This window comes from Melopsittacus undulatus, chromosome 4 (genome assembly GCF_012275295.1).
Source record: "Melopsittacus undulatus isolate bMelUnd1 chromosome 4, bMelUnd1.mat.Z, whole genome shotgun sequence".
Classification (NCBI taxonomy): Eukaryota; Metazoa; Chordata; class Aves; order Psittaciformes; family Psittaculidae; genus Melopsittacus; species Melopsittacus undulatus.
Window position 1 is genome coordinate 109,600,852 of NC_047530.1, and position 20,090 is coordinate 109,620,941.

The 20,090-nt window shown below is 41.6% G+C and overlaps 1 protein-coding gene across 1 annotated transcript in view; it reads right to left on the reverse strand.

Moving 5' to 3' along the window:
• The window catches only part of C4H10orf90 (chromosome 4 C10orf90 homolog), a 70,152-nt gene that overhangs the window by 30,957 nt on the left and 19,105 nt on the right, over positions 1 to 20,090 (reverse strand). The window contains exons 2-3 of the mRNA XM_034062107.1: positions 5,237 to 5,331; positions 2,007 to 3,021 (exon numbers count right to left, since the gene is read on the reverse strand). Of these exons, the coding sequence (XP_033917998.1) occupies positions 2,007 to 3,021; positions 5,237 to 5,331 (1,110 nt within the window). The remainder of the gene's footprint in view (positions 1 to 2,006; positions 3,022 to 5,236; positions 5,332 to 20,090) is intronic.

The window sequence follows — 20,090 nt, forward strand, 5'->3', positions numbered from 1 at the left end:
TATGATTTGTCACATTTCATGAGTGACAGCAATGCAAGAGCCCATTACTTTGGGGATCCCAGTGAGAAAGGCTGTTGTTTTGAAGCATTATTCTGGCTGTTTATACAAATGTCACACAGGAAAGTTGTAGTAAGCTGATAAATACCTTCTTATATATGACAAAGGGTCTGATGGAGAGAAATATAGACCTTTACATTCTACATTTTTGCTTACACAAAAGGTGGAAGCAGTTAAAAAGGTAACTTCCCATGTTTGCTTACACCTGTATTCTTGTGTACACAAAAGGTGGAAGTGATTTTTTCAGACCCCAGTATTTCTCAGCTGGTTATCTCACTTATTTCCTCTTTTCAGTAAAGCTGTGCAACCATGAGCACTCCTTTATTTCACTTTCTAATTACTTCTGGTAAAAGTGATTCTTTCACGGCCAACACAAAGGAAGGATCAATATTATTCTAATCCTTGTTTCTGTGGTTTATCACAGAAAGAACTTAGAGGGTGTTGAACAAAGCCTTGAATACGCAGTACTTCCTAGGGAAACCTCAGGAGGACATTGTTACTTGAAATCCTGATGAAGTCCAAAGCTGAAATGCTGAATTTCACTTGTATCAGTCAGTGGAAGGTCCTCATCAATCTGTGCCCCTTCATATTTCTCCCCTCAGCTCTTTAGCACTGGTTAACACCTCTCTCCTGCTCCTCACTGCACCATCTCCCCTTCAACAACAGAAAACCTGGATCACACATATTTTATCTCAGGCTTTCTTCACCCTGCAGACCCAGGCAGTTTTGATTTAAGCTCCTGACTCTGGAATTACTGACACTGCTGGTTTCTCAGGGGAAAATCCTGTCCCTGCAGATAATGCCTTAAAGAAAGCCTCAGAACAAAGCAGTGCCTTCTCACTGTCTGCACCTTGGTGGCTGCAGGAGCAGTCCCATCGATCTCTACGACAGAGTGCAGCATTAACAGTAATGTGCAAAGGGATGGTGCAGCCCAGGTTTTGTACCTTGTCCAGCCCATAAGACAGCATGTAGTTTCTCACCTTTCTCTTTTTCCATTTACATACTGGGAAGGTGAAGGTATAAATGAATCTGAGGAAGTAGCTTATGTTCGTATGCTGACCCTTACATCAAAAAGGCTACATAAGAACAAGGCAATTACAATTAAGCTTAGCTCAAGATCATGGGAGTTAAGGTAAAAAGCCAGACTCACTCATTGACATTCTTCCTATCCACACTCCTTTCCCGGAGAGTCAATAAACTCAGCTGTGGTTATCCAAGTGCACTGTGAAATAGCTGCTGCAGCCCAGTGCAGCAGAAGCTGTACCACTCTGGGCATGAAGCAATCCCCATGGTATCCTTCCCTTCCCTGAGAAGCAGTGTTGCATAGACAATCTTATGTTTGCAAAATGCTTGGAGATGCCTGAAACAAAGGTGGTAAAGATTTGCAAGCCATTTACCTGGAGCCACTCATTATAAAAGCCTGGGCTTATTACTATAGGCTTCTAAATAAAGGCAGAAACCAAGATCATTTTTAATCGCAAGGAGCACAAAACCAAGCTCGGTGCAGCCATCGCTTTCTTAATCTCACACATTGAAATTCAGCTTTTATACAAAGAAAGACCTGATTATTTTCAGGGACTAGGCACTTGTGTATTGCAAGGATCAAAAAATATAGTTATAAATGGTTAGAAATAGAGGTTTAATGCAGGAAACACAGGCAGAGCTTTCTGTATCATCTGATGAGCAGGCTGCATCACATCACTAGCATGGCAAATGAATCTGTGGTTGTCCTGGAACTGAAAACGTCTGGCTTGTGCTCTGACTCACTGTTCCTTTGCAGCAGCAGAGGATTACTGTTATCTGCTCACATAAAACCACCGTGGTGGGTCTGTTCCAGCCTGAACTTCTGCTCCACCAGACTGAGGTTTATGGAAATGACTTACCTGCTTCACCACTTGAATTAAGAAGCTGGAGAGAAAATGTAGTGTGATAGCTGTCAGATTGCTTACCATCATCTTCCTTTGCTGTTGCTACGTTATTAGGTCCTCTGGGTGCATCCACAAACGCTGGAAGTTCAGAGACAAAGTCACTTTGTACAGGGTATTTACTACCCAAATAGCCTCCATTGGCTTTCTCTTTATTAATTCCTTTGTTTTCTGTTAAGTCTGCACTCAAGTTTGATCTGAGTGGAGTTCTGTTTTCTCCTAGGAGCTTCGTTTGAAATATCTCCTCAATTGGCTCTCCATTAGCTATGCCATCTACTCCATCTGCTGTTAATCTAGACAAACTGCAATTTATATGGAGGGATAACGCTGATCTATGAAGTTTTTGGCATTTAATTTGAGGTTGGTCAATGCACACATTGAGCGACTTGTCTAAATAATAGATGGTATTTGGACACCACTGAGAAACCTGAAGGTGGACACATGAGATGAATGAAGGTGGTACTTTCTGTCTCCCATCTCTGCTTTGAAGACCCACAGTGTTCTTGTTCCCAGAGTCAAAAAGCTGCTTTGGTGGCTCTTTACTGACTTGTGAACAAGACTCGGACATCTTCAATGGAGGGGCTTGTTGCTTTGTGTGTCCACTTGGAGGCCAGCAATGGAGGGACTCTGCAGGGACTTTGCTTGAGGTGGGGGAAATGGCTTTGGGCTCTTGTACTGCCCCAGATCCATGTGCTGGGTCACTGAAGCCTGCAGAAACGCGCCTGGCTGTGATAGTTATAGAGGCAAACCCTTTCTGCTGGTTTGGATACTGTTGTTTCTCTGTGATGGAAGATTCCAATGGAGATGTGGTGTCACCCAAAGATGCCTGAATCTCTATTCTGCTAGGAAGCACCATAAATGCTCTGTTAATGTTGACTGCACCATGTTTAGCCAAAGCCTGCTTCCTGTGATAAGCACTGGGCTGCGGGATCATGGACAACATAGGCAAAATGGTCCAGTTTTCTTTTGATTTCTTCTCATCAATCATCTGTGAAATGACTATTGGTGAAATAGTTGCATTTTGTGATGACAGAGATTCCTGCAAATGAAAAGGTTCAAATTATCAACATAATCTATCCTAATGCATGTAACAGTTTCTCATCTACCATCTACCACACCAGACAGTTCAGGATGAGATTTCTTGTTGACTTTCTATTCATACTAACTTTTTGTCATTTAAAAACACAAGCTCTTGAAATCAGCTCTGAATTGTCTGGAAGAATTCAATGAAAACCTTACTGGCCTGGTACAAAAACATTAACATGAAAAATGTGTATTCTCTACTATTGTTTTCAAGATTTAACCCATCATCGCGGTTAGGATTTGTGACTGCTCTATTTGTTTAAAAATGGACATGTCAAAGGCAATTGCCAACTTCAGGGTCTCAACTGCTCTTTCATGATCATCTGCTGGAATTTAAAATGCATTTAAATATATTATGGCTTATTAGCCTGAAGGTCCATGTATGCCATCTGATGGTGCAGAGGACATAGGCACCTGGGACGTCATTGCTCTACAACCTCACCAGTTATAAGCATGGAAAAACTTCTCCATAAGAGCTATCTATAACTGAAATAATTACCTCCAAGGGCTCCAGATACTATTTTAATTCATTAGTTCCCTCTTGCTTATGACTACCTCTTGGCACCTATCAATGATGTAAACCCACACATGTCCAAGATTGATTGACACTGGCCTGGATTCATTTTTCCAATCATGACAGTAAGCATTTATCTTGATAGAGTGCACGTTATTTCACTCAATGTGACAAAGGAGATGCTCTTATATTAAAGCTATCAGACAAAGAGGAAACCTGAGTTTAAAATCTCCTGCTGTTATTATCCACACTGGTCACAAAAGTCACATGCAATAAAGCATCTGCCCTAATCTCACTGCTGCTGTAAATTGGCTGATTTGATTGCTGCTGCCCTGTGTTCCTAGATCTCTTGATGCTAACAGAAAAAAAACCCCATTGAATTGGCATGCAAAATCTGAGGTTTAGCTTCATAATGAAAGCTCATGCAAGTTCATTTGAGGTTTAGGTGCTATTTGCTAGCTGTGCTGCTCCTATTAGTTATGAATTCATCTTGGTCATGCCTGGGTGTCTATCATCTGATAATCAACTCCAGCACTTGACAAGTGTTTCACAAAACATAATATTCTTCTTCCTCAAGGAAGACTCTGTGAGTGACAGAGTTGTGACCTCACAGGTGACAGAAGTGGGACACTGCACCAAAGCCCATGGGAAAACCATTCCTGTGTTCCTGTCCTCCATGCATAAAAACAGCACAGAAAGTGGGCTCCTTTCTAAGTTGGGAGGGATGGTTTGGGAACCCAAATAGGTAGAGGTAGATCAGGAGTTTATTAATGAGGTGAAATGCCAAGTAAGTTTTATCAGCTGTTTAACCCAGCTGCCTGTGTTTTTGGCTATTCAGTAATTTCACAGCCCTAGGGAAAGCATTTTCTTCCTTCTTTCTTTCTTTCCTGGTTTGTAACAACATTTGCCTCATATCATTCAGCACTGCATTTACTTCTACCTACAGGTTTAAGACCTTTGCATGCCTTCCAAAACTCTTCCCCAAGATTTCAACAGGGCACCAAAGAAGAACGTTCCTTGACATACTTTATTTTGGAAGCATCTCTCACGCTTCAGTAGTTAATTTGACATTCATTTAGTTTGTTAAGGGTTGCACAGATGGAGACATCCTGCAAGAGTCCAAAGGCACGTAAAATATGCTCCTGATTAGCCACAAACTAATGCACCAGTATTTAAAGTGATTTACTTTTCCTTTCTCTGCTTTAGTATACGTGTTATTGCCTCCTTCAGATCTTTGGCATAGAAATGGATCTTTAGGGTTTGACCAGCTAATCCTATACTTGTGGGGAGCTTTCAAGCTTCACTGCATCTTGTGTAAAAAATAGGCACTTACACAAAGTAATTGTGGTGAACTGAAAACCTCAGGCTTTATCTGAAACAGAGGGTACTGATATTTGGGAACTACTTGATTTATTCTCCTGGGGTGTTTTTAACAGCTTTTCTCCAAAAAGAACCCCTATGCTATTTCTTTCACCCCTCATCAAAAGCACATAGAATCACGATGTTTAGCCCTCACTTTATTTAGCTTTTCTGCTGCCTAAGCTGAGCCTAGCTAAACAAACCCATGTCCAAACACACTGCTCAGCAATCAGTGACTGTTTCTGAAACCTGAATGCATTCTGCTGACTGCTATCTAAACATAATGTATTTATTTTACCTTGGTAGAGCTTGATTTGCTCTCCACAGAACTCTGCCGCCGAAGACCCGTGCATGTCCTCTGACCGTCAGTGCCCCATTGCTTTTGTGTCCCTCCTGGGGAGAAAACACAGAGGAAATCAGGTTATTTCCAGTGTCCTGGAGGAGATGTGTTAGAAAAATGTGGGTTTAAATTGAGTGCAAGCGGGAGGGAAAGAGCTACTGTCAATGATCTGATTGTCCTGGGATGCGGTTATCCTGTGAGGGATCCTATTTCTCCTACATCCCAGGAGGGGGAACTGAAACACCCATGGGATTCTGCTGCTGAGATGTGCCCATGGGCAATCTCACAATGCATTCAGGGCTGATCCAGAGCTTGAATATCTCCGCTTTTGATTTCCATGGCTTCAGGCATGGGTGTGGGAGAATTGGGGAAGGTGAGAAATGGAGATTTCATCAAATGTCACTTTTCTGCAGTCTGAAGAACTAGTAGCACAAATGAGCACATTAATAGCCTGGGTGCTTACAAGTTTGATTTCATTTGAGCTAAGTCACCTTCACATTTAAAGAAGTACAGTAAATTTACATCATATTCCCAAATTCTATTGCATCGTAACTCTTCTAGTTCAGTAATACCTATAACATTAGTACATTGGATGGGGCTTGGAGCAGCTTGGTCTAGCAGAAGGTGTACCTGCCTGTGGCAGGAAACTGGAACTGAATGAGCTTAAGATCCCTTCCAACCCATACCAGCCTGGAATTCTATGATCAGTCTCTGTTTTTGTCATCTTTTGTGTTTGAGTTCTAGCTTGTCTGCAGCTTTTTACTCAGAGCTAATTTCCACATAACACGGAGCTTGGGCTATTGTAACAAAGCATTACATTGGCTGTCAACAGTTTTGCCAGAAATTACATTACTTTCTATTTTGTACTAAGCATCCAAAATTAATTGTCAAAATTTCTCTATTTGGACTGAAATCTCTTGACATTACTCGCTGTTGCCTTATAGCAACAAGTCACACCACTGGTAAGACCTTCTGTACTACTTTTCATTCACTCAGACAGTCTGCCACAGAAGTTAATCTTCTACTAAGCAGAATTTCACTTTACATGTAGCATTATATTAACAAAGGAATATAAATCAGCTCCACTTTAAGAAGTGTTCATTAAAGCATATCCACCGTAGCAGGCTTCGTCTCCTTGGGTGCAGCTAAGGAGTAGAAGTGGAGGAGGAGGAAGATATCAGGTCCATTCCCCACTGAGATCTCTCCTTGAGTCCTACTGCAGAACAGCAATCATAAAACATAACAAGATGCTTGATGCACATTCGGCTTTAATAAAGCATACTAAAGTATACTTTAATGGCACAGCTCCAAGATGTCAATGCCCTTGTGTATATATTCATAGCTGGTATGAAACAAAAAAGAGGTTTGCTGTTGTCATTGAGCAACAGAAATGTCCTGAGAAACAGAGAAAACAGATGGACTTATTAGATACAGTACTGGGAAAAAGAGAACCAAGCTGGAGCAGAGGGCCCACTACTCATTTTTACTAGCAAAGAAGTGAAATGTGGTTGCAAACAGTCAAAATTGAATGAACCTGATCTGGCACTGGATCTTGGTAACTGCTGGGGCAGAACACAGGTGAGATGCCCTTGGAGCATGCTCTTAACCCTGCTGTGGTATGAAGCGAAAAGGAAGCACTGTGCTTTCACTAAAGGACAAAATCCACCTGCACCCACCAGAAGTGGAATAGGGGCAACTGCTGGGTGAGCCTTGTAAGAAGGATATTTTCAATATACCAATGCTCTGGTGAATTACATGTGAATACCTTCCTGATTAAGAACTGCTACATATGCTGTCTTGCTTTTTAAACCAACTAAATAGGGAATAACATGCAGAGAATGATAAAAAGGAAATTCTTAGACAGAGTTAAGGCAAAACCTAAAACAAAATCCAAAAGTTTGGTAAAAAAAGTACATAATTAAAGTGACAATTTCCACTAAATTGTTAATGTTTTCCTTGAATACTTTACAGTAAGAAAATCATAGTTGTCTCAGATCGAGCTGGAAAGCTACAGGAGGAGAACATCAACTTGTGAATGTCAACCAGTGCACAAGGAAATCTAAAAGGCTGGCCAGAGATGAATCAGCCATGTTTTGCCAGATGGCTTTTCATGAATTTCATTCAATGTGTTTTCAGCACAAGAGAAAGACTGAATGCTATGGGGTCAAACAAGAACAAGTTGTCAAAGTCCACACCATAAATTGCATATAATATGTAAGTTGTTCTTATCAAAGTAGGCTCCTGTGGTTAGCAATAATCTGTAGGTAAGACCTTCCAATTTCACACAGAATGGGAATGTATTGGTTAAATCTTGCTTGTATAACTTTAAAAAGTAGTGTTTCTGGAGCAGGAGAGATAGGAAGAAGTGAGGCTGGAGAAAGAGGAGGAAATGTTTTTCTTCTTTCCTAAATCATCCAGAGTGGAGTCGTGTGTTGCATTTTGTACCATACCCTATGTAAAGGCATTCTCATATTACTACAGGAATCCTACTGCTGGAAAACACTCCGACTTTTGGCAAGTCATTTAATCTACTTGCTGAGATAGATTAAATGGCATTGGCGGCTAAAGCTCCAGTATTTTTCCTGGTATTATTAAATCTATTCTTGGAAGCTTTGCATTTGTTAATTCACGTCAACAGAACAACCAACAAACCTTTAAAAAGACCTTGAACCTGTGTTTGGAATGAAGATACTTCAAGGAGCATAAAGGTTTAGCTGAGATGTATCACACAAAGTGCTTTCATATATGTTCTCATTGCCAACAAAATACATCGCGCTGTAACTCCTGTTACACAACAAAATGCAAAGTTCAGTTTTGCCCTGTGCAAAAGCATGAAAGAAATGGCATTTCAAGTACTTCCCATCCCTGTGGGGAGTATGAGAACCTTATTTCTACCCAAGTTGAAATCCCAAGGATTTGTTTAACCTCCCCTGACCTTCCCTTCCCACCATGACCCACATCTCTAACTCACAAACAGGAGATGGGAAGAGGAATAGAGGAGCAATTGCTGGCATATGAACTTTGTCCTATTACGTCTTCACTCTTTAGTTTTTCACTGTTTGTTGAACCAAATGATACGCTCCTTGGCAAAGCATCTGGACATCCAGCTACAGACCAGGGTTTTCCTAATTACAGAGTGCAGCTGGAATCGATTCTCCCAGTCTCGAGTGCCTGGATGTCTGCCTCGGGCCAACTGGCAGCCAACTCAGATAATGATTCAGAAAAGATGTACTTGTAAATCAGCTTGCTAAAACACAGATAGATTGCAAAGGTGAGGGTGTTGGTGAAAAATAGCGTACCGCAACTATTTGGCATGCACAGGACAGACCAGTTTGTAGCCAGCTGGGGTTTTTGCACAGAACTTGAGACACATTAAAATGGTCCATGAATAATGCTACTTTCACAGAATCCCAGACTGGTTTGGGTTGGAAGGGACCTTAAAGCTCATCCAGCTCCAACCCCTGCCACAGGCAGGGACCCCTTCCACTGGAGCAGCTGCTCCAAGCCCCTGTGTCCAACCTGGCCTTGAGGACTGCCAGGGATGGGGCAGCCACAGCTTCTCTGGGCACCCTGTGCCAGCGCCTCAGCACCCTCACAGGGAACAGCTTCTGCCTTATATCTAACTTAAATCTCCCTTGTTTCAGTTTGAACCCATTACCCCTTCTCCTATCACTACAGTCCCTGATGAAGAGTCCTTCTTCACCATCTTTGTAGCCCCTTCAGATACTGGAAGCTGCTCTGAGGTCTCCACGCAGCCTTCTCTTCTCCAGGCTGAACAGCCCCAACTTTCTCAGCCTGTCTCCATACAGGAGATGCTTCAGTCCCCTCGTGACCTCTTCTGGACTTACTCCAACAGTTCCATGTCCTACTTATGTTGGGGACACCAGAACTGCAAAAGTGCCACAAGTGGGGTCTCACAGAGCAGAGTAACTTCAGGTCTTTGTTAGACATATACAGACTATACAGACTGCCACCCTAGGCGGGTTGCTTGATGACACCCACAGTGACACAGCAGAACTGGAATGCATTCAGACCACTGGCCCTGGCCTCTTCTCCAGTTTTTGTCATGGAAGTTGTGTATTCATTTGCTGACAAATTTCAAATACAGGTCAACGCTTCTGATCTCCCCCACCCTGCTCCAAGCCAAAACCAATCAGGTCTGCTATTCTCTCTGCCCCACCAGGATCATCTCAAAATGAATGGCTCTGAAGGCTCCAAGAACGTCCAGCGCTTCCCTCACACCACCACAAAAGAGCATCACAGAATAAATACACTGGTATGAAACTTCTCCACCAAAACCACTGTATTTTCTGTTGATTCTTATACCACCACCTACGAGCCTTTGAGGGGATTTGTGTCCCTCTCTGTCCATGCCAGCCAGGATCCCCACAGCCTGCAGGTCAGCACTGTTGAATACCCAAAAATACTTCCCCACTTGGCACCAGGGAGCTAAAGGACATCAATGCCTTGGCTGCAGGGTCAGGTATCAGAGCATTCACTCAGCTAATACAATGTCTTTGGCATCAATGAAAACTTATTTTTAAACCTTTTTCTCCTTCTGTGCATTATTCCTACTGTAAGTTATCAGCAGGTAAACCACGTCATTAAAATCAGCTTGGAGGAGCTGATTTATACTTTATTCTATTTAAAACATTAGCTTTGTTCAAATTATCTTGTGCCTTTTTACATCCAAATACCTGAGGAAGCCTTTAGGAAAAGAGTCATCATTACAGATTCACCACACTGCCTCTCAGTAAGGGCTGGGAGAGATCATCATTCACATCCTCAGATCTGAAGTGAGTCATCCAGAAAAGCCATCCGGACATTACAGACACATCTAAGATGAAAGCCAAGTCAGAATGAGCAGCAGAACCAAATCCACATCTTCTGGTCTTCTTCATGTGTCATAAATAAAGAATATCATAAAATTGCAGAGACTATTGTCATCTAAAGTAAAGCTGAACAATGAAGCTAAAGTTCACCTGCCTGGTACCAAAAGTAGAGACAGACCAATAGTAAGAATCCCACCTTATGCTGAAGTTCCTGCTGATACTAAACTGATTTAAAGAGAATCTACTGGTGAATGTTGTGTTTACTTATTAGGGGAGAAAGTGATGCATCTCCAGAAAGCCTGGGCACTGACACAGTCTTGACATCCTTCAGGGATGTCATCCTGAGCCTCCAGAAATGATGTTAAGTTCAAGTAGAGATGAGGTGTTGCACTGAGGATGGTCTGGAAGCAATATCCCAGTGAAGAGGGGGCACAGGCATGAAGGCAGCCCCACAGCCACAGGTGGAATTTACTCTCCCACAGTGTCATAAAAATAGACCTGATTATTATCTCTTCAGGATTCGACATCAACCTTCATGTAAGACCAAACTGCAGTTTTCACTAGAGATACATGAGGAGCACACAATGACATCCTGATAACTGAAACACAGCTAGAAACCATACTGGACTTACCTATCATAGAATCCCAGACTGGGTTGGATTGGAAGAGACCTTACAGCTCCTCCAGCTCCAACCCCTGCCACAGGCAGGGACCCCTTCCACTGGAGCAGCTGCTCCAAGCCCCTGTGTCCAACCTGGCCTTGAGCACTGCCAGGGATGGGGCAGCCACAGCTTCTCTGGGCACCCTGTGCCAGCGCCTCAGCACCCTCACAGGGAACAGCTTCTGCCTAAGAGCTCAGCTCAGTCTCCCCTGTTCTGGCAGGTTCAAGCCATTCCCCTTGGCCTGTCCCTACAGGCCCTTGTCCCAAGCCCCTCTCCAGATCTCTTGTCAGCCGCCTTTAGGTGCTGGAAGATTGTTATAAGAGAGGATGACGAATGCAGGATACTTCAGTCCTGCGAAATGCACTTACTTACAATGGGGGTCAAACAGCAATACAGGTTTAGAGGAGAAGAAAGCAGCTGACAACTATTTACTTGAAATCTTTCTTGTCGTGAATAAAAGCTAAACCAACGCAAACAAGTGCTTTGCCACAAAAGAAAGCACTTGAACACAGTTGCACGAAGATAATAGTGTTTTAAGGCAGCTTTGCTGGGAAGGTTTTCAAATGAGAGTAAGCAAAACAGCCTGAAATCATTTGAGTCTGAACAGGCTTCCTTATGTAAACAAAATGGGAAAATGTTTTCTTAAGATGTCAGGATGGATTTTCTTCTATTACAAGTGGCATCGTGAGATTTGTTAACTGAATTATCTTGCCCTGCTTGCACACCTTGAAGCTGTAGCTGGCTGCCTGCAGGGATGATTACAGCATCCGCCATGGAACGGACAAATGAGTTCTGGTCTGCTATCAAAAAGCCAGAAGTCATAAATCTCTCATTATCCATGCCATTAGAAGCAAGGTGCTCATCAGGGGGCTAAAATGAGCACAGGAATTATATCTTGAAACCCATGCAGAACAGAAAAATATAGTGTTTTCATTATGCATTGCTATTATTCTTTATCTTCACTTAATAAAGTGGGAAATCACCCCCAGCATATCCATCACACAGAGACAAAATTAAGTAGATTTTTCACTTGCTCCTTTCCCAATTTCTCTCCTTCTTCCAAGGGTTATTTCTATTTCTTCCCTAATTTTCACATTTTCATTTGCGTGGGGGGAACACATTCCTATGTTTATTTAGGCAGCACAAGCTCATACTAACAAATCTCAGTCCCTAGAAGCACTAACTTAGCCCACCAAATCTGCCAAAGCCCAGCTCTGTGGACATTACTCAGGCCAAGGACTCAAATAGGAGCACACAGGAAGATTTAACTAACACAGGTTTGATTTCTTCAGTCTAAATATCACAGTCTGTGACTGGAGTTGCTTGTTGGAGCTCCACTGATGTCTTTATAAAACAGGGAGCTCAAACTCAGGGTATTAGAGAGGATATATCTGTAAGGTACGGAGAATTAGGGTGGATCATGAGGGATATTGGTGTTAAATAGCCAAAACATTCTCTTTCAGATTTTTTCTTCAATAACTTCACTGTAGAAATAGAAGAGATTCCATAAGTGTCACAGGTTCCTATTCCTATGGTAGCAAGAGGAAGAACTGAAAGTAAGGAGCAAGCTATCAAGGGCCCCAATGCCAACGGGCAAAGAATGGTGCTCATGAATCTCCATGGTTCTGCCCACTTTGGTGGGATGGTTTCCACCCATCTCTTCACACTACCAAAAACAATGATTCTGGGAAATAAAAAACCAAGAATGAGGCAGTTGTTGGAGGCTGTTTTATGTAAGAAATACATAGCACTGACTTTTGGGTTAGATGAATAAAACATTTAAATACGAACACTCGATGTGCCAGAAGTCTATACAAAGGAGGAGGTAGACAGGAGACAGAGACAAAGAAAGGAGAGTCAAAGCCACATTTAATTTTTTCAGGTCCCACTTCTTTCTAATTTTAATGCATTCTGAACATTATTCCTGGTTCAGATCCTGCACTAAGAGTCATTATTACCTGTTCTTACTGTGAGGGTTCTGAGGCGCTGGCACAGGGTGCCCAGAGAAGCTGTGGCTGCCCCATCCCTGGCAGTGCTCAAGGCCAGGTTGGACACAGGGGCTTGGAGCAGCTGCTCCAGTGGAAGGTGTCTCTGCCCGTGGTAGTGGTTGGAACTGGATGAGCTTTAAGGTCCCTTCCAACACAAACCATTCCAGGATTCTATGATTCATTCTATTGTACCATTACTTGGCTTATCAAGCACTGAGCAGCTAATGTACTCTCAAGTATAAAGATGTAACCAACAGAAGCAATTCATACACAAGAGCTATTGGAAAGGATCCTCCACTGCTCTCAGAGCCCCCTTCACAGCACGCTATTATGACATCCACATTTTAGAGGCCACGCGTGTTTCTGAAAGCACTAGAATGTTTTAGATAGCCAGAAAATTCTTCAGTGACTGTAAACATGACAAATACTATGCATAAGCAAGCAAAGGAAAAGCAGTTCTGCAGCCAAAAAGTATATTTATGAACAGTTATTTTAGCGTGATTCCGTGTATTCATGTAGAGGTCACAACATACACAGAATTTGATGGTACAAATGGGTTCTGTAAATAAAAATTCCACCCATGTTACTCAAAACTGGCAGTAATTACAAAACATCCACATTTGCCTAAAGCTGCTTATGCATAAGAGCGAGAGGTAATTGTCTGGCCTCAGCAGTTCAGTATTACTTGCATTTATCTGCTTTTGTAAGAGCACAACTTTAGGACAAGAAACTGTAGACAGGACAAGAGATGCACTTTCTGTTGCATGGGCATTTTATGACTCAGTATATATCCTGCTGCAGGGATTTTTCACAATGCTTTTGCTTAGCAATGATATTTGCTTTATTGATTCTTCTTTTTTCCTCCCTTTTAATACTCTTACTACAGTGGTGGCTTCAGAAAATGATGTGTGCTGCAGGTACAAATGCTTTTGTTAAGACATTAAAGCAGCGATTCCAACACGCATCTATACGAGTCCAATTCTGTTTCCAAAACAAAGACACAGGATGTTCACACGAGCCAAATTTGACACTGAGCGATTTGTACAATGGAAGTAAACTCAGCGGAGCACCAGGCATGCCAGATTCAATATGGACTTTTCATGTTCCTTTTGAACAATAGGAGCATTCATTTCTGTGTAATACTTGGGATATTATTTCTTTCTGGAACGACACTTTAATGCTGTGATTACAGACAGCAGAAACTGCTTGATAATAGGGGATAAAGTAGGCTAAAACCAAGAGAAAAACATCAGTATTCACAGGATAAAAACACAATAGCTAAGATTTAAATAAACACAAAGCTTAAAATGTTAAGTTTCAAAGTCACTACTTTGATCACAGAGTAAATAGCTTTATTCTGCATAATTTAAGACTACTCCACATCTCCCACTAATTTCAATTGCCACTGCCTTGCCTTGACTCAAAGCTAACAACTCTTCACACAAGCTGAACTTCACTATTATTTCTACCACGTAAAACTTTTTGCTTGGTGAAATATCACCCAAGTTTGCCTTTTGAAGGGAAATTGAAAAACAAATCTCTATTCATAGCATGCTTTTACCACACGGCTGTGATTTGTTTGATCTTGGAATTAGCCCTTTTGAATTCCACTGCAACAGGTTGAGAAAGACAGATCATGCTAGAGATTAAAATGGAAATGGAGTAATACGAACATAAAAACAGGGCATGGTGGATTTGGGGTTTATCACCAGATTCAACAGAAGATAATTGGTAATTGCTTTTTTTTAATCATTCAGGCTTTGAATTCAGAAATGGAGGGTTTAGAGAAGCTTGGAATTGATGATTAAATGTTAAAGTCCTCAAAACCTTAACTTTTAGCTTCTTTTTGTTGGCAAGGAATGAGATTTAGAGTTCTCAAGCTCTCTTTTGGCTGTGGATATCACATGAATGAGGGGGAGCAGGGTTGGGAACTGTCAGCCCCACTGGACCAAGCACCCGTGGCTACTTCTCCAAGATGCAATAACCTGCTGCCTAGCAACAACCCACAACTCATTACTGCTTGTATATTCCATTCCTTCTGCAAAACTCAGAGCTCTGATCCCAAATTATTGCATTCAGCAACATCAGAGCTGCAACAGATGAATAAGAAAGCACATTTTCCTTTACTTGTTGCAGAATTCCTTGCTTTAGTGTTGTATTCATTAAATATACACAACCGCCCGCAACACATTTTGATGCAAGACCAATCTGAAAACTATTTCAATATGTGAATAGTTATTTTTACAATAGTTGTCCCCTAAGGAGCTACTTCTATGAATAAAGTCATTCACATACCTACACATTTCAGTGGTGAGGTCACCAACACTGATTTAGGGTCAGACACAAAGGGTCACGTTCTCCTGGGCATGAGTATGCTGGATAACGTGACACAGCTATGCCTACAGGGAAGTTATCCTTGTGGTTTAGAAGTCCATATTTTTTCCTAATTATTATTATTTGCATGTGGAACAATTAAGGGAAAACCATTGATAAACCAGCCCATGACCCTCTTGCACTGCGCTGTCTCATTGCATCTAAGTTTTAGCCTGATTTCCAGGAAGAATTTGATTTATGCCCTATCATTCTTTTTTGTCCAAGCTGGGACTTTCGAGCTTGTGGGCTATTTCAAGCAACATGACAGCAGGGTCGATAGCAGATCTCTGACAAGCTTACAGTAAAAATCAATGTCTTTGCAGAAATGAGAGACTGCCACAGGGGGAAGTTCACTGGGTCTCCTCTGTTTGACACGTTCAGGACATCCATAGCGCATTGCTCATGGCAGGTCCTGCTCCATGTCCTTGGGAGCAGTGAAGAGGCACGGGTGGCAGCTAGAAGAGGGGATGGAGAAGGAGATGCGAGGAGGAGGGAGGAACAATAGGTCTCCGGGTACCAGCCCATAGACTTCCTCAGCTCTGCTGCTCATGAAATTACCTTTCTCTTGTTGGTCTGTATTTTCAATTTCACCTTTTCATTTTCATTGTCTAAAAACAAGATGGAAATCTAATGCTGAGATTATGGAAATGGAGAGGCTTAAAGGAAAGTGCTGGAGGCCAATCTAATGATGCTGTCAATGCCTGAGCCCAGGATTGCCCTACCTTAGATATAATTATAACCCTGTTTAAAGTCCCATAGCAAATCATTACCTTCCTAAATATGTGTACTCTGATAGACACAGCACTGAAAAGCCAGACTTTACTACACAGAATACCTGGAATAATGCAGTGTGAAGTAATAGCTGAACAGCTTAGTATGACAAAATGCTGAAGCACCTACCTATCAAAGGCAAAATTAAGTTGTTACGGATGATTACCACCACTACTTTGTTCATTCTACAGTTGTTCTGTTCGACAATCTCTGATCCAGAGCCAGCACGCATGGCATTAAATAATTTAGCTGCACTCCTTATCCAGCACAGCTCCCACAGCTGAGTTCTGGCCCCTCTCCATTTCAGCCTTTCTTCTGGGTGCCTTGGGATAAGAATTGATCCCAAAGGTCTCTTCAGGTCCACCAGTTATAGGAGACAGGCTGCTGAGTGTGCTTTCAAGAACCTCTTGGGTAATCATCGATACTCTCACTGGCATTAACTACCATTAAATCCCATTAAATCCCCAGCTGGAGGCTGAAGAATGACTTAAAGGACATTACCAAGCATTTTTGAGCTTAACAAGGAGTTTTCTAAGAGCTCGTAACCCCATACTGGAGACTCAGATGCTTAGGTGGGACGTGATCTGTCTGAAGGGAAGAGCAATGAGCTTAATATTGGAAGTGGGGAGATTCGTTCTTGTGAAGGGAGATAGTGCAAGCTTGGATGCTCTGGCAAAAGGAGAAGTGCAGGTGGAATTCTCCTTTAGGAAAGTTACAGATGGAACTATAGTTTAGATGCAGAACTCTATAGCCTATCTACATTGCTACGGCCCTTGTACAAGCTGCATTTTGAGGTGTCCACTTTATCTTTTAGGGTGGCTCTCAGCTGATCTCTCCCATGGTACAACATAATTCTTCCCCCTCACCAAGCTAAAGCACCAAAGAAAAACTCCATGGAAACAGTTGGCATTTTATGGAATAGCTTGTAATTATTAACCTGACCTCCTTGCAATGGACTTGCACAAACACTGTGCCAGTGAGTTGCTGCCAGTCACATCAACTGACTTAGTTAATATGTGTACTGGCACAACACAATACCTAGCTCTACTTGGCTTCTGAATCCTTGTGAAATACAGCTTCCACCCTTTTTCATCCTACACCCATACTGCTGGGGTAACCCCTGCTAACTAGCACTTTACTGTGGGTACACACTTCCCTGTCACTCTACTGCTGGTCCTATGCTTTCCCATTTTAGGATGGTACCATGTCTAAATTCCCAGCCACAAAACCACTGCAGGTAGCTGCAAGAAGCCAGTGAAGTACTTCGTTTCCACCAACTATATTGTCCCTCCTTCCAGAAATAACAATTTCTCTTCCCCTATGAGTAGCACATGCCCTCCTTCCCCCTTCTTCACAGTACAGCTGCACCTTCTTTCATACCTTGACTTTCTTGGACTGATGGGCTCAGGTAGATCACAGAATCCCAGCCTGGTTTGTGTTGGAAGGGACCTTAAAGCTCCTCCAGCTCCAACCCCTGCCACGGGCAGGGACCCCTTCCACTGGAGCAGCTGCTCCAAGCCCCTGTGTCCAACCTGGCCTTGAACACTGCCAGGGATGGGGCAGCCACAGCTTCTCTGGGCACCCTGTGCCAGCACCTCAGCACCCTCACAGGGAACAATGTCTTTATTAATTAGATGATATATTGATTTGTAGATAGATTTATTGGATTGCTTGAAGTTCCTTTCATTAACTTCTAAAGGTTTTTAAGATGGGATGGGGTTTTTGGCTGTTTTGCTGTTTGCTCTTTTGATTTGTTTGGACAGTTGTTAGCATCCACTCATTAAAGTTACCTGAGTGACTTTGGTGTCCAAAGGCAAAATGGAGAAGAGCTTGGCCTTTGCTGGGGTATGTATAAACACTGAGAACACTCCAACATCTGCCCCATCAAGAGGATGCAAACAGGGTCACAAGCCAGTAACATTTTATCTTAAACCATGGACATCTATTCTCCTGTTGGAGCTTAGAGATCCTGTATTTTGTTTCCCATGACATATACATGCAATTTGGCTAGTGACAATGATAGACTGATGTGCATACACAAGTATTGGACCTGCAGACTACTGCATTATTCAACAGTTAGGACTAAAAGGCCCAACAACAGAAGTATTTACTGTAAATTAAAACCCAACTGAAGCCAACTTTAGAAGATTAGCACAAGATTCATGAGCTGCTTAAATCACTCCAAACATTAAGGTCAAATAATGCTAAGAAAGAAAAAGCAAACTCAGGGCTATTCTTTTGTACATTACTTAATATTCTGGTAATCACAACATGAAAGTACGTACTGATGCTACACACGGACACATACTACAGGGATACCTGCAAGGCAGGGACAAAGCATGCTGAATCATACACTCATTTGGGCTAAAGGTTTTGGCTTTTTAAATGGATTAAAAAACTGGCTTTCAGGAGAGTGCCTTTAAAAATAATAACATAAAAATAAAGTAAAAATAAAAAAAAATAAAATAAATGAAAATAAAATAAAAATAGATAAAATAATCAATATAAATAAATAATTAAGATAAAATAAAACCAGAAAATAACATAAAAATAAAATACATAAAAAATAAATAAAATGAGGCAAAATAAAATAAATAAAATAAATGAAACTAAACAAAATAAATAAAATAAAATAAAATTAAATTAAATGTAAAACCCAGAATACAAAACTCAAAATAACACAGGCTAATAAGCCAGGATACTGTTTGGATGCTCAATGGGATAAAAGTCCCCAAAGATGTATTAAAAGAACCAAAAATTTCAGCAAGTCATTCATGTTATTTGAAAGAAAAGGCAAAAAAAGTTTCTCACACCCTAAACTGAATGTATCCTTTTGGCATATCAGTCTATTAATTTAAGACCATCTTATTGCCCTACAAGTATCACTGCCTTTCTTAGAGCAATACTGGGGTTAACACCTTGACCAGGATATTAATGTTGATAGATATATCAATGCAGACTCATATGCATAAATAAACATTAAAGGAAAGTTTATTAATCTACAATTGGATGATGAGTGTTGCCTTTTTTACTAATAAATGAATAAAGTACTGAAACCAAGCACAAAATGCCTCTGTAGCTTGTGTATAAGCTGCGGTAGCCATAGTGATAATGCTGGCATTTCCCCATGGATTTTAAGGTCAGGGATTTGGGGTTTTGGTTTGGTTTTGCTTTTTTTCCTCCCGGAATGCACTGCTAATTTTCTCTCTTGCCTTTAAAAAGTAAGAGCTGAATCAACAAGGTGCTATTTGCTTCCCAAAATGTATTCTTCCAAACCCTTGCTTTTCTACCAAAGCTTCCAGTCAGTGATTACTTACTGGCAAAGCTGGAATCTTTGGATCTGGAATATACTGTATATACTGATCTGGAATATACTGAACCCAAATTAATAAACCTTCATACATGGATTCCTGGTGTAAATTTCTTTGGGGAGCCAATCCCAAGGTTAGTTCCATCAAGCTGGATCCAAACTAGCAGAGAAAGGAGCAGGGAAGAAAGCCTATATGGTGGGAAGTAATGCTGTAATAAAATACAATATTCCCTTGAATGAGGAGTTTCCAATACCTTTGCCTACAGCAAGTTGTGATAACAGCCACTGCTTTGTATGAAGAAATGAACAGCTTTTTGTTACTGACCTCTATCACATATAGCCATGAAATCAGAGTTGCAATTGTAGTTATTTGCTGCTTTTTAGATATTCATTTCTCTTCCTTAGTGCTTAGGAGAGCTGACGGAAGGCAACTTATACTAGATTAGGCTTCCAAAACCTTCATGCATTATAGACTTCTAGATACAGGGCTTTTTTCCTTCTCAGAAGGTGAAAGTGTTGAGTCATTTCTTTTAAAGAGCTGAATGAGGTTATTGCTTATAAAAAGGAAAAGCTGGCAGTTCAAGGCAAGGCTAAATGAAACCCAGGCAGTGGCTGCAGCACCACATAGCATCTGACTCGGCATCCTGGCTCCCCAGCTCTGCTCACCCTGGCTTAAATCAGCCAAGCACTAGTTTATCCAGGATCATAACGTGGATTAACAAGGGCTCATCGGATGGACCCGTGTGCCAGAAACAATTATGGTTTAAAATGCAAGAGTCTGGCAGGAAGGGATTGTCATTCGTGAAGCCAGTCCATTTAATGGGGAAATAACCCGCATATTACAGTAGAGGATAATTTGGCAGTTATAATTTCAAT